Source organism: Scyliorhinus torazame, chromosome 2 (assembly GCF_047496885.1).
Source record: "Scyliorhinus torazame isolate Kashiwa2021f chromosome 2, sScyTor2.1, whole genome shotgun sequence".
Lineage (NCBI taxonomy): Eukaryota > Metazoa > Chordata > Chondrichthyes > Carcharhiniformes > Scyliorhinidae > Scyliorhinus > Scyliorhinus torazame.
Genome location: NC_092708.1, coordinates 273,966,704 through 273,985,901, shown reverse-complemented (window position 1 = coordinate 273,985,901; position 19,198 = coordinate 273,966,704). Strand labels below are relative to the sequence as shown.

General features: G+C 48.4%; 1 protein-coding gene across 6 annotated transcripts in view; it reads left to right on the top strand.

The window, feature by feature from the left end:
* Positions 1-19,198, top strand: part of LOC140398702 (BRD4-interacting chromatin-remodeling complex-associated protein-like) — a 215,432-nt gene that overhangs the window by 34,601 nt on the left and 161,633 nt on the right. For 5 of the 6 annotated variants that reach the window (XM_072487720.1, XM_072487732.1, XM_072487744.1 and 2 more), the window contains 4 exons: positions 6,683-6,894; positions 11,442-11,550; positions 14,202-14,247; positions 17,210-17,252. In XM_072487720.1, coding sequence (XP_072343821.1) covers positions 14,207-14,247; positions 17,210-17,252 — 84 coding nt within the window. In that variant the 5' untranslated portion in view covers positions 6,683-6,894; positions 11,442-11,550; positions 14,202-14,206. The remainder of the gene's footprint in view (positions 1-6,682; positions 6,895-11,441; positions 11,551-14,201; positions 14,248-17,209; positions 17,253-19,198) is intronic. The other variant, XM_072487729.1, reaches the window with a different exon arrangement.

The window sequence follows — 19,198 nt, the reverse complement described above, 5'->3', positions numbered from 1 at the left end:
CACCGAGGTCTCCTCCACCTCCTGCATCTCCTGGTAGATCGGCGAGACCTTGCCTTCTCCAACCCACACCCCCGAGAGCACCCTATCCTGGATCCTACATGCTGGAAGCAGCGGGAACTCCCTCACTTGCCGTCTTACAAATGCCCTTACCTGCATGTACCTGAAGCCATTTCCGGGGGGAAGCCCGAATTTTTCCTCCAGCGCCCCAAGGCTCGCAAACGTCCCATCTAAAAACAGGTCCCTCATCCTTCTAATTCCTGCCCTGTGCCAGCTCATTCCCCCTGGGACGAACCGATGGTTCTCTCGGATCGGGGACCAAACCGAAGCCTCTACCTCATCCCTGTGGCGTCTCCACTGCCCCCAAATTTTCAAAGTCGCCGCCACCACAGGACTCGTGGTGTACCTAGTCGGCAGGGGCGGCAGCGGTGCTGTCACCAGCGCTCCCAGACTCGTGCCCACACAGGACACCATCTCCAGCCTCTTCCACGCCACCCCCTCCCCCTCCATTACCCACTTGTGTATCATCGCCACATTGGCAGCCCAGTAATACCCACACAGATTAGGTAACGCTAACCCTCCTCTGTCCCTACTCCGCTCCAGAAACACCCTTCTCACCCTCGGGGTCTTTTTCGCCGTCACAAATCCCATGATGCTCCTGCTGACCCGCTTAAAAAAGGCCTAAGGGATCAGGATGGGGAGGCGCTGGAATACAAAAAGGAACCTCGGGAGCACCGTCATTTTCACCGACTGCATCCTACCCGCCAGGCAGAGTGGCAGCATATCCCACTTTTTAAACTCCTCCTCCATCTGCTCCACCAGCCTCGTCAAGTTGAGCTTGTGTAGGGCCCCCCAGCTCCTGGCCACCTAGATTCCCAGGTACCGAAAACTTCTTTCCGCCCTCTTCAGTGGAAGCTCGTCTATCCCCCTTCCCTGGTCCCCTGGGTGTACCACGAAGAGCTCACTCTTCCCCACGTTGAGCTTATACCTGGAAAAGTCCCCAAACTCCCTGAGGATCCGCATCACCTCCGGCATCCCCCCCACTGTGTCCGCCACATACAGTAACAGGTCATCCACATACAACGATACCCGGTGTTCCTCCCCCCCCCCGGACCAGCCCTCTCCAGTTCCTGGACTCCCTTAAAGCCACAGCCAAAGGCTCAATTGCCAATGCAAATCGCAAGGGGGATAGGGGGCACCCCTGCCTCGTCCCCCGGTACAGCCGAAAGTATTCCGACCTCCTCCGATTCATGGCCACACTCGCCACCGGGACTTCATAAAGTAGCCTAACCCAACTAATGAACCCCTCCCCGAACCCAAACCTCCTCAACACTTCCCAAAGGTACCCCCGCTCCACCCCATCGAAGGCCTTCTCCGCGTCCATCGCCGCCACTATCTCCGTTTCCCCCTCCACTGCAGGCATCATGATTACGTTAAGGATCCTCCGCACATTGGTATTCAGCTGCCTTCCCTTCACAAAACCAGTTTGGTCCTCGTGAATCACCCCCGGGGCACAGTCCTCAATTCTGGTAGCCAACACCTTCGCTAACAGCTTCGCGTCCACGTTGAGGAGCGAGATTGGCCTATACGACCCACACTGTAATGGGTCCTTGTCCCACTTCAAGATCAGCGAGATCAGCGCCCTGGACATCGTTGGGGGTAGGGCCCCCCCCCTCTCTCACCTCATTGAAAGTCTTCACTAGTAGAGGGCCCAACAGGTCCATGTACTTCCGGTAAAATTCCACCGGGACCCCATCTGACCCCGGTGCCTTCCCCGACTGCATACTCCCCAGCCCCTTGGTCAGCTCCTCCAGCCCTACCGGCGCCCCAAGCCCAGCCACCTGCTCTTCCTCCACCCTCGGGAACCTCAGCCAATCCAAAAATCGACGCATCCCCCCCCTCCTCCGTCGGGGCCCAGACCTATACAGCCCCTCATAAAAATCTCTAAATACCCCATTTATTCCCACCGCACTCCGCACCGTGTTCCCCCCTTTATCCCTAACTCCCCCAATCTCCCTCGCTGCCTCCCGCTTCCGAAGCTGGTGTGCCAACATCCGGCTAGCCTTCTCCCCGTACTCATACACCGCCCCTTGCGCTTTCCTCCACTGCACCTCTGCCTTCTTGGTGGTCAACAGGTCGAACGCGGCCTGGAGGCTACGTCGCTCCTTGAGTAGTCCCTCCTTGGGGATCTCCGCATACCTCCTATCCACCTTTAAATCTCCCCCACCAATCTCTCCCTCTCCTCTCCTTCCTCTCCTTGTGGGCCCTAGTGGAGATTAGCTCTCCCCTAATCACCGCCTACAGTGCCTCCCAGACCACCCCACCTGCACCTCCCCATTATCGTTAGCCTCTAGATAGCTATCAATGCACCCCCGGATCCACCCGCTCACCCCCTTATCCGCCAGCAAGCCCACATCCAGGCGCCACAGCAGGTGCTGGTCCCTCTCCTCCCCTACCTCCAGCTCCACCCAATGCGGTGCATGGTCTGAGATGGCTGTGGCCGAAAACTCCGTGTCCTCCACCCTCGGGATTAGTGCCCTGCTCATAACGAGAAGTATATTCGGGAGTAGGCTTCATGGATGTGGGAAAAAAAAGAAAATTCCCTGGCGTCCGGCCTGAGAAACCTCCAATTGTCCATTCCTCCCGTCTGGTCCATAAACCCCCTAAGCACCTTGGCCGCCGCCGGCCTCTTACCTGTCCTGGACCTGGAGCGGTCCAATGCTGGATCCAGTACCGTGTTAAAGTCCCCTCCCATTATCAAGCTCCCTGCCTCCAGGTCCGGATTCCGGCCCAACATGCGCCGCATAAATTCGGCATCGTCCCAATTCGGGGCATATACATTCACTAATACCACCCGCACCCCCTGCAGCTTACCACTCACCATCACATACCTACCTCCATTGTCTGCCACGATGTTCAGCGCCTCAAACGACACCCACTTCCCCACCAAAATTGCCACCCCTCGATTCTTTCCGTCCAACCCAAAGTGGAAAACCTGCCCTACCCACCCCTTTCTCAGCCTAACCTGATCTGCCACCCTCAAATGCGTCTCCTGGAACATAACCACATCTGCCTTCAGTCCCTTCAGGTGAGCGAACACACGGGCCCTCTTGACTGGCCCGTTCAGGCGTCTCACATTCCAAGTTATCAGCCGGATCAGGGGGCTTCCCGCCCCCCCCCCCCCCTTGCTGGTTAGTCAACCCCTATTCTAGGCCAGCCACGTGCCCGCGTCTCCCGCACTCTCCATTCCCCCCAGCGGCAGACCCCCGCCCCAACTCTCTCTCTGAGCTCCAGCTCCCCTTTGGCCAATGCAGCAGCAACCCAGCCCCCCCCCCTCCCCAGATAGGTCCCACCCCTAGCTGCGTTGCTCCCCCCATAGCACTCACGTAAATTAGCTGACTCCTGCTGACCCCAGCCATCCCGCCACTCCATCGACCCCCCAGTGTGGTAGTCTCTCTCCCCCCCCCCCCTTCCTGTCCACCAGCGGGCGCTCCTCTCCAACACCGCCCTTCCCCCCTATCCCCACCCCTTCCTTCCCCAGCATGGGCAAAAGCCCACGCTTTCCATCAAACCGGCCCCGCCCTCTCTGGCGCAGCTCCCTTTTGCGGCCTAATCCCAGCTCCCCCACCTCGGGCCTCCCATCTCCCCTCCCCCCAACGAGGCCCCGTCCTTCCAACCACCGACGCCAACACTCTCTCAAAACGCCCACTTCGAACCATTTGTATAAACTGAATATGACAAAGAGCGAGATGTTTGTAGTCCAGGCGAGGGGTCAGGAGGGTCGGCTGAGGGAGCTGCTGTTTAGGTTAGTAGGGGCCAGTTTCAGGTACTTAGGGGTACAAGTGGCGCGCGACTGGGGCCGGTTACACAAGTTGAACTTGTCCCAGTTGGTTGAACAGATAAGGGGCGAGTTCCGGAGATGGGATGCGCTCCCGCTGTCGTTAGCTGGGAGAGTGCAGACGGTCAAAATGACGGTCCTACTGAGATTTCTGTTTGTATTTCAGTGTCTACCAATTTTCATCCCGCGGTCCTTTTTTCTGAGGGTTAATAAAATCATCCTGGGCTTTGTGTGGGGGTAAGTCCCCGCGAGTGAAGAAGGTGATGCTCGAGCGGAATCGGGGGTGGGGGGGGGGGGCTCGAGCGGAATCGGGGGGGGGGGGGGCGAGGGGGGTGCTTGCGCTGCCGAATCTTAGTAATTATTACTGGGCGGCTAACATAGCCATGATAAGGAAGTGGGTGGTGGGGGCGGTGCTGGCTTGGAGGGACTCAAAGCCCCGAAGTCGGAGACCTGGCTAACTGACGTGGCGAGCTTTCTCGGCCTAGAAAAGATTAAGTTCGCATTGAGAGGGTCAATGTTAGGGTTCACCCGGGGGCGGCAACCATTCATCGACTTCTTCGCGGAGAATTAATCGTCAGCAAGGGGGGGGGGGGTTAGGGTAGCGTAGAATAGGGAGTCAAAAGGTGGGTCTTGGCGGGATGGGAGTCGGTGATTGCACTATGTCTATTGTTCTTTGTACATTGTTTTTATAGTGTTGCTGTTTGTAATGCCAAAAATACCTCATTAAAATTGTTTATTAAAAAAAAAAGAAAAAGCTGTCCAATAAGTCTCCCAAAATGTGGCCGACAAACGGCTGCCACCTCTGGACGAACCCTCGCATTGACCCTCTTATGGGGGAACTTGATTCTCTCAAGACTGAGGAAGCCAGCCATGTCACTGACCCAGGCCTCTGATTTTGGGGGCTTTGAGTCCCTCCATGCTAACTCAGGGCTTAGGGCCATACTCTTATGACACCCCCACTCTTGGAAAAAGCTTGTTGCTATCCATCCTGTTCATACCTCTCATAATTTTGTAGACCTCAATCAGGTCCCCCCTCAACCTCCGTCTTTCCAATGAAAACAATCCTAATCTACTCAACCTTTCTTCATAGCTAGCACCCTCCATACCAGGCAACATCCTGGTGAACCTCCTCTGCACCCTCTCTAAAGCATCTACATCCTTCTGGTAATGTGGCGACCAGACTGCACGCAGTATTTCAAATGTGGCCTAACCAAAGTCCTATACTGTAACTAACATGACCTGCCGACTCTTGTACTCAGTACCCCGTCCGATGAACGCAAGCATGCTATATGCCTTCTTGACCACTCTATCGACCTGCGTTGCCACCTTCAGGGTACAATGGACCTGAACTCCCAGATCTCTCTGTACATCAATTTTCCCCAGGACACTTCCATTGACCGTATAGTCCACTCTTGAATAAGATCTTCCAAAATGCATCACCTCGCATTTGCCTGGATTGAACTCCATCTGCCATTTCTCTGCCCAACTCTCCAATCTATCTATATTTTGCTGTATTCTCTGACAGTCCTCCTCGCTATCTGCAACTCCACCAATCTTGGTATCATCTGCAAACTTGCTAATTAGACCACCTATACCTTCGTCCAGATCATTTATGTTTATCACAAACAACAGTGGTCCGAGCACGGATCCCTGTGGAACACCACTAGTCACCTTTCTCCATTTTGAGACACTCCCTTCCACCACTACTCTCTGTCTCCTGTTGCCCAGCCAGTTCTTTATCCATCTAGCTAGTACACCCTGAACCCCATAGGTCTTCACTTTTTCCACCAACCTGTCATGGGAAACTTTATCAAATGCCTTACTGAAGTCCATATATATGACATCTACAGCCCTTCCCTTATCAATTAACTTTGTCACTTCCTCAAAGAATTCTATTAGGTTTGTAAGACATGACCGTCCCTGCACAAAACCATGCTGCCTATCACTGATAAGTTTATTTTCTTCCAAATGTGAGCAGATCCTATCCCTCAGTATCTTCTCCAACAGTTTGCCTACCACTGACGTCAAGCTCACAGGTCTATAATTCCCTGGATTATCCCTGCTACCCTTCTTAAACAAAGGGACAACATTAGCAATTCTCCAGTCCTCCGGGACCTCACCCGTGCTCAAGGATGCTGCAAAGGCCCCAGCTATTTCGTCCGTCGCTTCCCTCAGAAACCTGGGATAGATCCCATCCGGACCTGGGGACTTGTCCACCTTAATGCCTTTTAGAATACCCCAAACTTCCCCCTTCCTTCTGCCGACTTGACCTAGAGTATTTAAACATCCATCCCTAGCCTCAACATCCGTCATGTCCCTCTCCTTGGTGAATACCGATGCAAAGTACTCATTAAGAATCTCACCCGTTTCCTCTGACTCCACGCATAAATTCCCTCTTTTGTCTTTGAGTGGGCCAATCCTTTCTCTAGTTACCCTCTTGCTCCTTATATACGAAAAAAAGGCTTTGGGATTTTCCTTAACCCTGTTAGCCAAAGATATTTCATGACCCCTTTTAGCCCTCTTTATTGCGCGTTTGTGATGTAAGGATTCAGGCAAGATGCTGAGAGAATGATCAGGTAGCAAGATTTCTCGTGTACTCTAATGTAGATGAGAGATGGTTGCCTAAAAGTACTTCCATGTTTCTAATTATATTCCGTTCAAAGCATTGCTGCTACAAAGGTTGTATAAAGACAATGTAACCATGGAATGCCAAGTTTATTCCAGTCACGACCAATTTGATGAATTAATTTGCACTTTCAATTTCATGTTTTGAAGAAAACTCTTCACTATGATGTTGGGGCATAACATATGTAAGAAGGTTAGAAATTGTTCTATTGTTGTTTCTAGTTTTTTACATAGAAATAGAGTTCAAAACCTCTCAAGCCCCCATTTGAAGATGCTTTGTGGTCATCTGATGAACTTCATAAGCAGGATCTGGACAAACCCCAGAAGGAAGATGCATTGTTGAAGACAGTATTGGGAGGACTGTGTGAATCTTTCTATGCAGTCAATGCATTCCCAGGGCTGATCTACACTGGATGGAGCGGCATCTGAAATATGTGAGTTTCTTGTGCGTGGTTCCGTAAGTATGGACTGTTCAGTGAAGATTCTAAGGTGCTCCTATATTGAGGCCAATCTTAAGAATGGGTCCCATATTTAATCAGCTAATCCGAATCCACATTGGTAAGGAGTCCACCTAATTTTTTTTTCCTTTCCCTCTCTCCTTTACTCAAACAATTGGCAATGAAAAGAGAAACTGAAGAGAATGATAGAGCACCACTGTGGCTGTGCTGGCTCAACTAGTCTCAATCCCTTGTCCTTTTTTAGAGGTCTGCAAATGTTCTTTTTCAACTATTTATTCAATTTCCTTTTGTAAATTGCATGCCTCACAGCGCCAGGCACCCGGCTTCGATTCCAGCCTTGGGTGACTGTGTGGAATTTGCACATTCTCCCCATGTCTGCGTGAGTTTCCTCCGGGTGCTCCGGTTTCCTCCCGCAGTCCAAAGATGTACAGGTTAGGTGGATTGGCCATGCTAACTTGCCCTTAGTGTCCGCAGGTGTGGAGATTAGGTGGGGTTATGGGGATAGGGCGGCGGAGTGGGCCGAGGTCGGGTTGTCTTGGATGGTTGATGCAGACTCGATGGGCCGAATGGCCTTCTGCACAGTAGGGATTCTATGGATTCTATTCTATGGTAGTTACTATTGAACCTGATTCCTCCTTGCTTTTAGGCTGTGTATACCATATCAGATCTCAACAAATCAGTATGTTAAAATACTCATCTCCTCATTCTGGTATTTGCAATCTTTCATGATGCTACTTCTAATGGGAAGAAGATTACCAGGGAAAGAGTAGGGCTCATTAGGAACAACAGAGAAATTTGTGGGTGGAGCCAGAGGACATTGGTAGGGTGTTGAATGAATACTTCATATCTGTCTTCACCCAAGACAATGAGGAGGTAGATATAGAACTCGGGGAGAGAGACTGAGGTTCTTGAGCAAATTGTCATAGGGAGTGACAAGGTCTCGGAGGTGTTGGCAGGCTTTCAGTGGGCAAATCTCCAGGTCCGGATGAATTGTGTCCCAGGTTGCTGTGGGAAGTGAGGGAGGAGATTGCAGGGGCTCTGAGCCCAATTTTTAATTCCTCTCTGGCCTCAGGAAAGGTGCCAGAGGACTGGTTTCACTATATGCGGATGACCTGTTGCTCTACATATCGGACCTATTGCATTGTATTGGAGGTATCATGGACATTTTGGTGGAATTCGGCCGGTTCTCTGGGTACAAGTTAAGAACAACAAGAACAAAGAACAAAGAAATGTACAGCACAAGAACAGGCCCTTCGGCCCTCCAAGCCCGTGCCGACCATGCTGCCCGACTAAACTACAATCTTCTACACTTCCTGGGTCCGTATCCCTCTATTCCCATCCTATTCATGTATTTGTCAAGATGCCCCTTAAATGTCACTATCGTCCCTGCTTCCACCACCTCCTCCGGTAGCGAGTTCCAGGCACCCACTACCCTCTGCGTAAAAAACTTGCCTCGTACATCTACTCTAAACCTTGCTCCTCTCACCTTAAACCTATGCCCCCTAGTAATTGACCCCTCTACCCTGGGGAAAAGCCTCTGACTATCCACTCTGTCTATGCCCCTCATAATTTTGTAGACCTCTATCAGGTCTCCCCTCAACCTCCTTCGTTCCAGTGAGAACAAACCGAGTTTATTCAACCGCTCCTCATAGCTAATGCCCTCCATACCAGGCAACATTCTGGTAAATCACTTCTGCACCCTCTCTAAAGCCTCCACATCCTTCTGGTAGTGTGGCGACCAGAATTGAACACTATACTCCAAGTCTGGCCTAACTAAGCTTCTATACAGCTGCAACATGACTTGCCAATTCTTATACTCAATGCCCCGGCCAATGAAGGCAAGCATGCCGTATGCCTTCTTGACTACCTTCTCCACCTGTGTTGCCCCTTTCAATGACCTGTGGACCTGTACTCCTAGATCTCTTTGACTTTCAATACTCTTGAGGGTTCTACCATTCACTGTATATTCCCTACCTACCCTTCCAAAATGCATTACCTCACATTTGTCCGGATTAAACTCCATCTGCCATCTCTCCGCCCAAGTCTCCAAACAATCTAAATCCTGCTGTATCCTCCTGACAGTCCTCATCGCTATCCGCAATTCCACCAACCTTTGTGTCGTCTGCAAACTTACTAATCAGACCAGTTACATTTTCCTCCAAATCATTTATATATACTACAAAGAGCAAAGGTCCCAGCACTGATCCCTGTGGAACACCACTGGTCACAGCCCTCCAATTAGAAAAGCATCCTTCCATTGCTACTCTCTGCCTTCTATGACCTAGCCAGTTCTGTATCCACCTTGCCAGCTCCCCCCTGATCCCGTGTGACTTCACCTTTTGTACTAGTCTACCATGAGGGACCTTGTCAAAGGCCTTACTGAAGTCCATATAGACAACATCCACTGCCATACCTGCATCCATCATCTTAGTGACCTCCTCGAAAAACTCTATCAAGTTAGTGAGACACGACCTCCCCTTCACAAAACCATGCTGCCTCTCACTAATACGTCCATTTGCTTCCAAACATGGGCTAGAATGAGATCTTTCGGATCCATGCGAGGTGGCAGGAGAGGAGGTGGGGCGAGCTGTCGTTTAAGATAGTGGGGCGAGTTTCAGGTAACTGGGCATCCAGGTGGCATGCTCACTTTGTCATTGGCGGGGCGGGTGCAGTCCATGAAGATGACGGAGTCCCGATGTTTCTATTCGTGTTCCAGAACCTTCCGATTTTTATTTCAAAGGCATTCTTTAGGAAAATCAATACATTGATCTAGGGATTTGTGAGGGCGGCAAAAGCCCCTTGGGTGAAGAAGGTGCTGCTGGAGCGGGAACGTGGGAAGGGCAGGCTGGCCTTGCCAAACTTTTTTTAAAATATAAAATTAGAGTACCCAATTATTTTTTTCCAATTAAGGGGCAATTTAGCGTGGCCAATCCACTTACCCTGCACATCTTTGGGTTTTGGGGGTGAAACCCACGCAAACACGGGGAGAATGTGCAAACTCCACTCGGGCAGTGACCCAGGGCCGGGCTTCGAACCCAGGTCCTCAGCAGCGTAGGCATGAATGCTAACCACCGTGCCATCGTGCTGCCTAGGCCTTGCCAAACTTAATGAACTATTACTGGGCAGCAAATATAGCCATGGTAAGGAAGTGGGTAGTGGGGGAGCAGTCGGTATGGGAGCAGATGGAGGAAGGCTCGTGTAAGGGCACGAGCTTGGGAGCACTGTTGACGGCGCTTCTGCCATTCTCGCCGGCCAGATACTCCACAAGTCCGGTAGTGGTGGCAGCCCTGAGGGCATGGGACAGTGGCATCAGCACTTCAGACTGAAGGGGGCCTCGGTTTCGACTCCGATTTGTGGGAATCACAGGTTTGTTTCGGGGGGAGCAGAACACGGGGTCTGGGGGGGCAGGATGCGGGGTTCCGGGGTGGGGACAGGATGCGAGATTCCGGGGGGGGCAGGATGCAGGGTTCCGGGGGGGGGCAGGATGCAGGGTTCCGGGGGGGGGCGGGGTAGGACGTGGGGTCCCGGGGGGGCAGGATGCGGGGTTCCGGGGGGGCAGGATGCGGGGTTCCGGGGGGGCAGGACGCGGGGTTCCGGGGGGCAGGACGCGGGGTTCCGGGGGGGCAGGATGCGGGGTTCCGGGGGGGCAGGACGCGGGGTTCTGGGGGGGCAGGACGCAGGGTTCTGGGGGTGGCGGCGGGCATGGATCAAGCAGTTTGGAGACCTGCTCATGGGGGGGGCAGCCTTTCGAGCTTAGAGGGGTTGGTATGGAGTATGAGCCGCCCAATGGGAATGGGTTCCGGTACTTACAGGTTTGGGACTATGTGAGGAAACAGGTGCCGTCCTTTCCTGACCTGCCATCCCTGGGGTTGCAGGACAAGGTGGTGTCGAAGACAGGGATTAGTGAAGGCAGGGTATTGGAGATTTACAACAAATTAATGGACTGGGAAGGCGCCCCGATAGGAGAAGGTAAGTGAAAGTGGGAGGAATAGTTGGGGAGGGTGCTGGAGGCTGGGTTATGGGAGGTGGTTCTGAGAAGGATGAATGCATCCTCTTTGTGCGTTAGGCTTAGCATTATTCAGTTCCAGGTAGTCCACAGGGAGCATATGACGGTGGCCAGAATGAGCTGGTTTTTTGAGGGGGTGGAGGATTGGTGTGGGTGGTGCACGGGGGCCAACGAACCATGTCCACATGTTTTGGCGGGGGTTCGCTGAGGTGATGTCTTAGGGTGGAGGTGGTTCCGAGTCCAGAAGTGGCAATTTTTGGAGTGTCGAAAGACACGGGAGTCCATGATTCAGTGATAACATTCCAAGCTCTGGGTCAGACAGTGCAGGGTTTGAACCCAGCTCCAGACAGTCTGGGTAAGCCCCATGCCCTCTTGCTTTCCGAGTTGTGGGAGCCCACAAAGCTCTTTCACTGTATAGGACTGAAGCTCCTCAGGATAACTTTCAAAGCATGTTAAATCCTCAAATCATTCTGACACTTGCACAAAAACTCAGGAAGCTTTATTTGTCTGCCAGCAGAGGTTCACTGATGACGTCATGCTCTTCCGTTACCCCCTGGATTTGGCGTCACGCCACACGATTTGACTGCTCCGGGCAGTTGCAGGAGCCTGCGTAGGACATTGCCAGTGTAAGTGTAAGACTGTCACTGTAGAATGGAACAATATTACTCTGGAGCATTAAAGACCTGACTTACATGGGTGAGGGAGGTACCAGTCGAGACACCACCCATGCTGATGTGGTTCAGAAAATTTCCGGAGTTAGAGGATTTTCAGAAGGTAATGGTAGGGAAGGGGTATGAAGCATTGGCAGTCTTTATCAGAGCCTGCTAGCCTGGTACAGGGAGACAGATAAAAGAGTAAAAATTAAATGAGGAAAGACACCAGTATATCCCCTTGGGCGAGATACCCTGTTTCAGAGACTAAGAGCTGACGCGAGGACTGAATTGGTGGTGTTCTGCAACTGTCGGAAGTGGCGTCGGTCCCGGAGCAATTCACAATCCATTAATGGGCTAGCACCGGTGCCTCGTGGAACTAGAGCTATTCCAATGAAAATCGGTGTCTGATTCGCCGGTATTAGGATTGGCACTCGAGAGGCTGCAGCCGATATCAGCGTTCCACTCCCCCCACACACTCATTCCAGCCAACAAGATGGCAACCCGAAGAGCGGCACCCCGTTTTGCAGATGTGGAGCTTGAGACCCTGCTGGATGCCATGGAGCAGAGGTGGGGTGCCCTGTACCCCCAGGTGGGAAGGAAGCTGCCACCTGTGGGCCCACCACCAGTAGTGCTGGAAAAAGCTGCAGGCCTCCTCAGGGCAGCCAGGGTGAGTAGCCAGCACCATACCCCAGGCACCAACCCCTGTCCCACACACCTGTAGGCCATGGGAGTTGGTAGTCGGTTTTGGGGGGGGGGGGGGGGGGGGGGGGGGGCGGGTTGTGGAGATGGGACAGGATTTTGCCGCTGCAAAATGTTCAGTTTTCCATTTTGGCCACAATAATCCTAATTCACAGTATCATATTGATGGCCAGCCTTTAGAACATTCAACCACAGAAAAGCAGTTGAGTGTGACTTGTAATTTGATGTGGCTCAGGCAGCACGGCAGACAGAGCGTTGGATGCATCCTGTTTGAGTCGGGATGTCAGTGTTTATCTTAAACTCTATAAGCAGCTGGACATATGGAGAATACAGCCATAATTTGGAATCCACACTTTCAAAGAGATATACAGCTCATAGAGAGAGTGCAAAGATGTGTTACCAAAAAAATGTATGGCATGAAGCCTTATGAGGAGCGTTTAAGAATTCTTCGATTACCATCTTTAGTGAAGAGAAGATTAATTTTTGATTCCGTTGAAGTTAATAAATTGATATGGCCTTATTACTTGTAAACCGTAAAAGTAATTTACTCTCAATTACACCCTACAGAAATTTGGTTCACGCCTTGATATTCGTAAAAAAAATTCCCATACAATTAGAACGCTTTGCCTGATTTAGTTGTGAATGCTGAAAATGTAGTGACTTTCAGAAAACTGGTGTGATTTCTTTGCATGTATTGTCTGATGTTGTTGATGCTTTTGATTTTAATTCCATGCCTATGCGTTTTGCACTGTATGGCAATAAATTTAAATCTCGTAGGACTAAAGAACATAACGGGGCCATTCGGCCCATTGTGCCTATACCCACCTTTAATAATACTAACCATTAAATCCCAGTCCCCTGTACTTTCCCCAAGCCCAGAAGATATTTTCCATTAAGTATTTTTCCAATGCTCTTTTGATAGTTACTATTTAATCTGCTTCCACCATTCTTTCATGCACCACATTCCAGATCGCAACAACTCACTTTGTTTATTTACCATGTTCCTGCTTTGCATCAGGGGTGGCACAGTGGTTAGCACTGCTGTCTCACAGTGCCAAGGACCTGGGTTCAATTCCAGCCTTGGGTCACTGTCTGTGTGGAGTTTGCACTTTCTCCCTGTGTCTGCGTGGGTTTCCTCCGGGTGCTCCAGGTTCCTCTCTCAGCCCAAAGATGTGCAGGTTAGGTGGATTGGCCATGCTAAATTGCCCCTTAGTGTCTAAAGGTTAGGTGGGGTTTACTGGGCTATGGGGATAGCGGGGGGGGGGGGGGGGGGGGGGGGGGCGCTAGGCTGGGTGCTCTTTCAGAGGGTAAGTGCAGACTTGATGGGTCGAATGGCCTCCTTCTGCACTGTAGGGATTCTATGATTCTATCAGGATAACTGGAATTGAGAGAGTGAAAACTGGATTTTATTCCTTCGTTCTCATTGCTAGACCCTGATGTCTAACCTTTCTGAAATTAGCGAACTCAGCAAAGGGTAGAAATTTAACCTAGCTTCTTCCTGGCATGCACTGGACTGGTTTCAATCAGCTGATTTTTCAGTATTTTTTTCCCTTTCTGTCTCGAGTTTTTCTCTTTTTTTTCTACTCTCAAGGTTGTGAAGAAGGGGTCGGGGGAGGATTAGGAGAAGGAAGAAATGTTTAGTTATGATGTTATGGCCCTTGAGCGTGGGGCAGGCTTGATGGAATAGCTGGACTTTCCCTTCCTTGTTTTTGTGTGTGCCTCCCAGCATCTCATTCCAGTCTTCAGGTTCCATCGCCATCACATTGAAAAGTTATTTTTTTTAAATAGATGTATATCTGTCCAGAGTATGTATATATAATAAAGAAATTCCTCTAAATGATGAGGAATCTTTCAAGTGTGTGATTAAATGTTGGTGTGGAATATTATAGTTATTCATTTAGTGAATTAAATGTCTTTCTCCACAGTTGTCATGGATGACGAAGATGGCAGGTGTTTGCTGGATGTTATTTGGTAAGTTTGTCTTATTAAACATATTTTATCAAAAGAATAAACTTAAGTATCTGTCACCAATAATGTGTTTTGGATTGTTTTTTGTTGGGTGCTTTAATTAAATAGGTGAAGTGCATTTCAGACTTTGTATTTGCAGTCTACTTGGGTATTTGGCAGTGATTTAAAAAAAGCTTTCATACCATAAATGAATTTAGTCCATTAAATTGCCAGCTGTAATTGAAAAAAAGCTTAAATCCGTACTTTCAGCAAATTACTGGATGCAGTTAAAGCAGCAGTGATAAAATAGTCACATAAACCATTGGAACAGGAGGAGGCCATTCAGCCCCATAAACCTGTTCAATCATTAATTTAGACCACAGTGATCTATACTTCAATTCCATATGTCAATCCCAGGCTGCTCACAGTACTCCAGCTTTGGTCTAATAAGGGCTTTCTATAACTGAAGCATGACCTGTACACCTTTCTATTCTAGTCCTCTACATATAAAGACCAGTGTTCCTTCGCTTTTTCTTTTGATCCATTAAAATACATAGATCCATAGAAGATAGGAGCAGGAGGAGGCCTATTGGCCTTTAGAGCCTGCTACGCCATTCATCACTTTCATGGCTGATCATCCAACTCAATAGCCTAATCCTGCTTTCTCCCCATAGCCTTTGATCCCATTCTCCCCAAGTGCTATATCCAGCCGCCTCTTGAATATATTCAAATTTTTAGCATCAACCACTTCCTGTGGTAATGAATTCTATAGAAGAAATGTCTCCTTATCTCTGTCTGAAATGGTTTACCCTGAATCCTCAGGCTGTGACCCCAGGTTCTGGACACACCCATCATTGGTAACATCTTCCCTGCATCTACCCTGTCTAGTCCTGTTAGAATTGTATAAGTCTCTATGAGATACCCCCTCATTCTTCTGAACTCCAGCGAGAACAATCCCAACATAGTCAATCTCTCCTCATATGACAGTCCCGCCATCCCTAGAATCAGTCTGGTAAACCTTCGCTGCACTCCCTCGAGAGCAAGAACATCCTTCCTCAGTAAGACCAAAACTGCACACAATACTCCAAGTGTGGCCTCACCAAGGCCCTGTACAATTGCAGCAACACATCACTGCTTCTACACTCGAAACTTCTTGCAATGAAGGCCAACATACCATTAGCCTTCTTTACCGCCTGCTGCACCTGCATGCTTACCTTCAGCGAATGGTGCACAAGGACACCCAGGTCCCGCTGCACACTCCCCTATGTAATGTAATGAAAGTAATGTATTTGGACCCCATGTCTCTCTGGACCATTGAGAACATATCCTGTTCAATCCATTTGAAGTCTAAAGTGGATGATTCCAAATTTGCCTAAATTGAAACCCATTTGCCAAAGCTTTTCTCAGCACAGTGGTTAGCACTGTTGTTTCACAGTCCAGGGTCCCAGGTTTGGTTTCCGCTTGGGTCTGTGCGGAGTCTGCATGTTCTCCCTGTGTCTACGTGGGTTTCCTCCAGGTGCTCCGTGTACCCGAACAGGCACCAGAATGTGGCGACTAGGGGCTTTTCACAGTAACTTCATTGCAGTCTTAATATAAGCCAACTTGTGAGAATAAAGATTTTTATTATTAAATCTGCCAGTATCTCTTTGTAATTTTGCACTTCCACCGACATTGCTTACAGTGTTAGTGTCTTGGTCTCATTGGGAAAATTGCCAATGCGCCTTTCTATCCCAACAGCTAAGTTATTAATGAATACAATGAATAGTTGCGGCTCTGACACTGATCCTTTTGGGACTCCTGCCCATTTGAGTACATACCCACTAGAGTACCTGCTCAACTATCTAACCCGGTCAATAATTTGCCTTTAATTTCTTGGGCTTCCTTTAACTAACAGCATCCTATGAGGGACTTCATCAAATGCTTTCTGGTCATCTAGAGATTAAAAATACATAGTCTCTCTTTCACCACTTTAGATACCTCCTTACAATAGTTAATCAGGTTCATCAGACACGGCCTATTCTTTACAAATGCTAGCCCAGCTCGAATTTTGAAGTTTATGCTTCCTTTGCTGCGGACTCTCCTATTAGAGGAAATAATTTATTTTAGAATCTGCTCAGTTTAACCCTATTTATCATTTTGAACACTTCAATCAGGTTACCCCTCAACCGTCTGAATCAGAGGAAATGCAAGCCAACCCCTCTTCATAATTTATCTTTTGGATGTCTGCATCATTGTGGTGAATCTCTGCCGTATCCTCTCTAAGGCTAGTATATCCTTCCTGAGATGCGTGCTGAGATCTGGATGCAGTTACCCCAATTGGGTCTAATCAATGCTCTCTACAACTGACGTATCACATCCTATCCTTTGCATTTCAGCAGCCTGAGATAAAAGATGCAACAGCCAAATAACCTTTTGATTATGTGTTGAGGCTGTACATAAATTGAGTGAATAAACTATCAGGAAACTTGAGTATTGCTGAAAAAAGAGACGAGCTGTCAAAGCTTCTCATCTTGCACTCATCAGGACAGACATTATTAGAGTGCCAAATTTCAAAGGGAACAACAATTTATACTGAATGAGAAATACATGTAGGGACCTGACCTCTGCAGACAAAAACATTGCGCCATTTTTGAATTAAGCAAAAGCATGTAGGACAGTAGTGCCCTGGTGTTTTCTCCATGGCAAAGTGACCCTTTAGAGTTGATTTACCAATCAATCACCATGTTTTTCTCATGCAAGATAAATTGTTGCTCTCATTGAAATTTGGCATTCTTATGTCAGGCGTGATGAAGCGATTCAACAACGTGTCTCTTTTTTTTTCCAGCTGTACCCAGGTTCTGTACTACCAAGTGACTATCAGGGAATCTCAAATCATTGACTAAAATTCTCCTATGATGTTTCCCACCCCACCCCACAGTATATTTAATGATAGGCTTCCTTCAGTAAAACCACAACATTTAAAATTATCTTCTGTTCTATGCTCCAGTGATCCTCAAGCCCTGAATGACTTTCTGCATGGAAGTGACAAGGTTAGTACATGCCCATCCATTTTACTTCCTCTGAAGTATTCTCCATTAATAATAACCTTGGAGATTTACTAGAATAGTACCAGTGATGAAGAACTTCAGTTATGTGGAGTGAATGCAGAAGAGGGGATTATTTTTATTTGTCACTAGGATGTGAACAACACGGGCAAGGCCAGCCTTTATTGCCCATCCATAATTGCACTTGAGAGAAGGTGATGGTGAACCATCTTCTTCAACTGTTGCTGTCAACAGTGTTGATATTCCCATAGGGTTAAGGAAGAAGTTCCAGGATTTTGATCCAATGATTGTGCAGGAATAGCGATATAGTTTCAAGTAAGAATGATGTATACCCTGAAGGGTGGCTTGCAGGTGATGATGTTCCCATACATCTGCTGCCCTTGCCCTTCTAAATGTTTTTTAAAATTTAGAGTCTCCAATTTTTTTTCCAATTAAGGGGCAATTTAGTATGGTCAATCCATCTACCGTGCACACCTTTGGGCTGTGGGAGTGAAACCCACACAGACACGGGGAGACTTGCCTTTCTAAATGTAAGAGGTTGTGAGTTTGGAAGGTGCTGTCTAAGGAGCTTTGGTGAGTTGCTGCAGTGCATCTTGTAGATGATATACACTGCTGCCACCTTGTGCTGGTGGTGAAGGGAGTGAATACTGAAGGTGATGGATGCGCTGCTGATCAAGCCGGCTGCTTTATCTTGGATCGTGTTGAGCTTCTTGAATGTTGCTGAAGCTGCACTCCTCCAGGAACAGAGTGTATCCCATTACACTCCTGACTTGTGCCTTATAGATGGAGGACAGGCTTTGGGAGGTTAACTGCATCTAACAATAGTCTGTCCGTTGTCATGTGAGAGTACCTTTAAGAAATGGGTGTTTATTACTGCAGTGATGTCAGAGTGTGGGTGTAGCTGAGCTCAGGCTCTGCTTCTTAGTTTCACTTTGAAAAAAGCTTGGGCGTGTCTGAGGTTTTTTTTTCAGTATTGGAGCTGCAGTCAGCCACAGAAGGTGTAATGTTGTTCTCTCTGCCATGTAAAGACTATCTCTTGATCATTTGGTGAATTCAGAGTGATAACTTCTCAGTAGTGAATTTAAACCTGATGTGCTTCTGTTAAAAGTTTTTTTAAATATCTTATGGATGTTAAAAGGAAAGTTTAAGGATTACTTAGTGTTGTATTCTTTGGCGGTTGTATTTGAATTGATGGTTGCTAAGATGTTCACTGTATGTTTTAAAAAGGTTAACTTGAGTTCATAGAATAAACATTGTTTTGCTTTAAAAAATACTTTTCTATTTCTGCTGTACCACACCTATAGAGTGGGCCGTGTGCTCCCCATACCATAATCTATTAAAAGTTGTGGGTCAGGTGAACTCCATGATACACTTTGAGATTCTCTAAACCATGGCCCATAACACCGTATAGAAGCAGTCTGTACATATGCAGCAAGACTTGGACAACATTGAAGCTTGTACTGATAAGTGGCAAGTAACATTAACGTTACATTAGTGCCAGGTATTGACCATGTCTAACAAGAGAGAACTTAACCATCTCCCCTTGACATTTAATGGCATTACCATCTGTTAGTTTCATAATCATTATTAATGAGTCTAGCATTTTATTCCAGAAATATTAGTCAATGGAATCTACATTCCCCCAGCTGCCATGATGGGATTTGAACACCCATCTTCAGAACATTAGTCCACTCTAGTGCCACCACGTTAACATAGAGCAGAGAAGATTAAGGGGAGATTTTATGGAAGTGTTCAAAATTATGAAGCGTTTTGTAAGGAGAGACTGTTTCCACAGGCAAGAGGAACTGCAAAATAACAAGAGTGGAGGGCTTTTTTACACGAGTAGTTATAATGTGGAACACACTTACTGCAAAAGAAGTTTCAAGAATAACATTCCCTTTTTTCTTTTTTTAAATAAATTTAGAAGACCC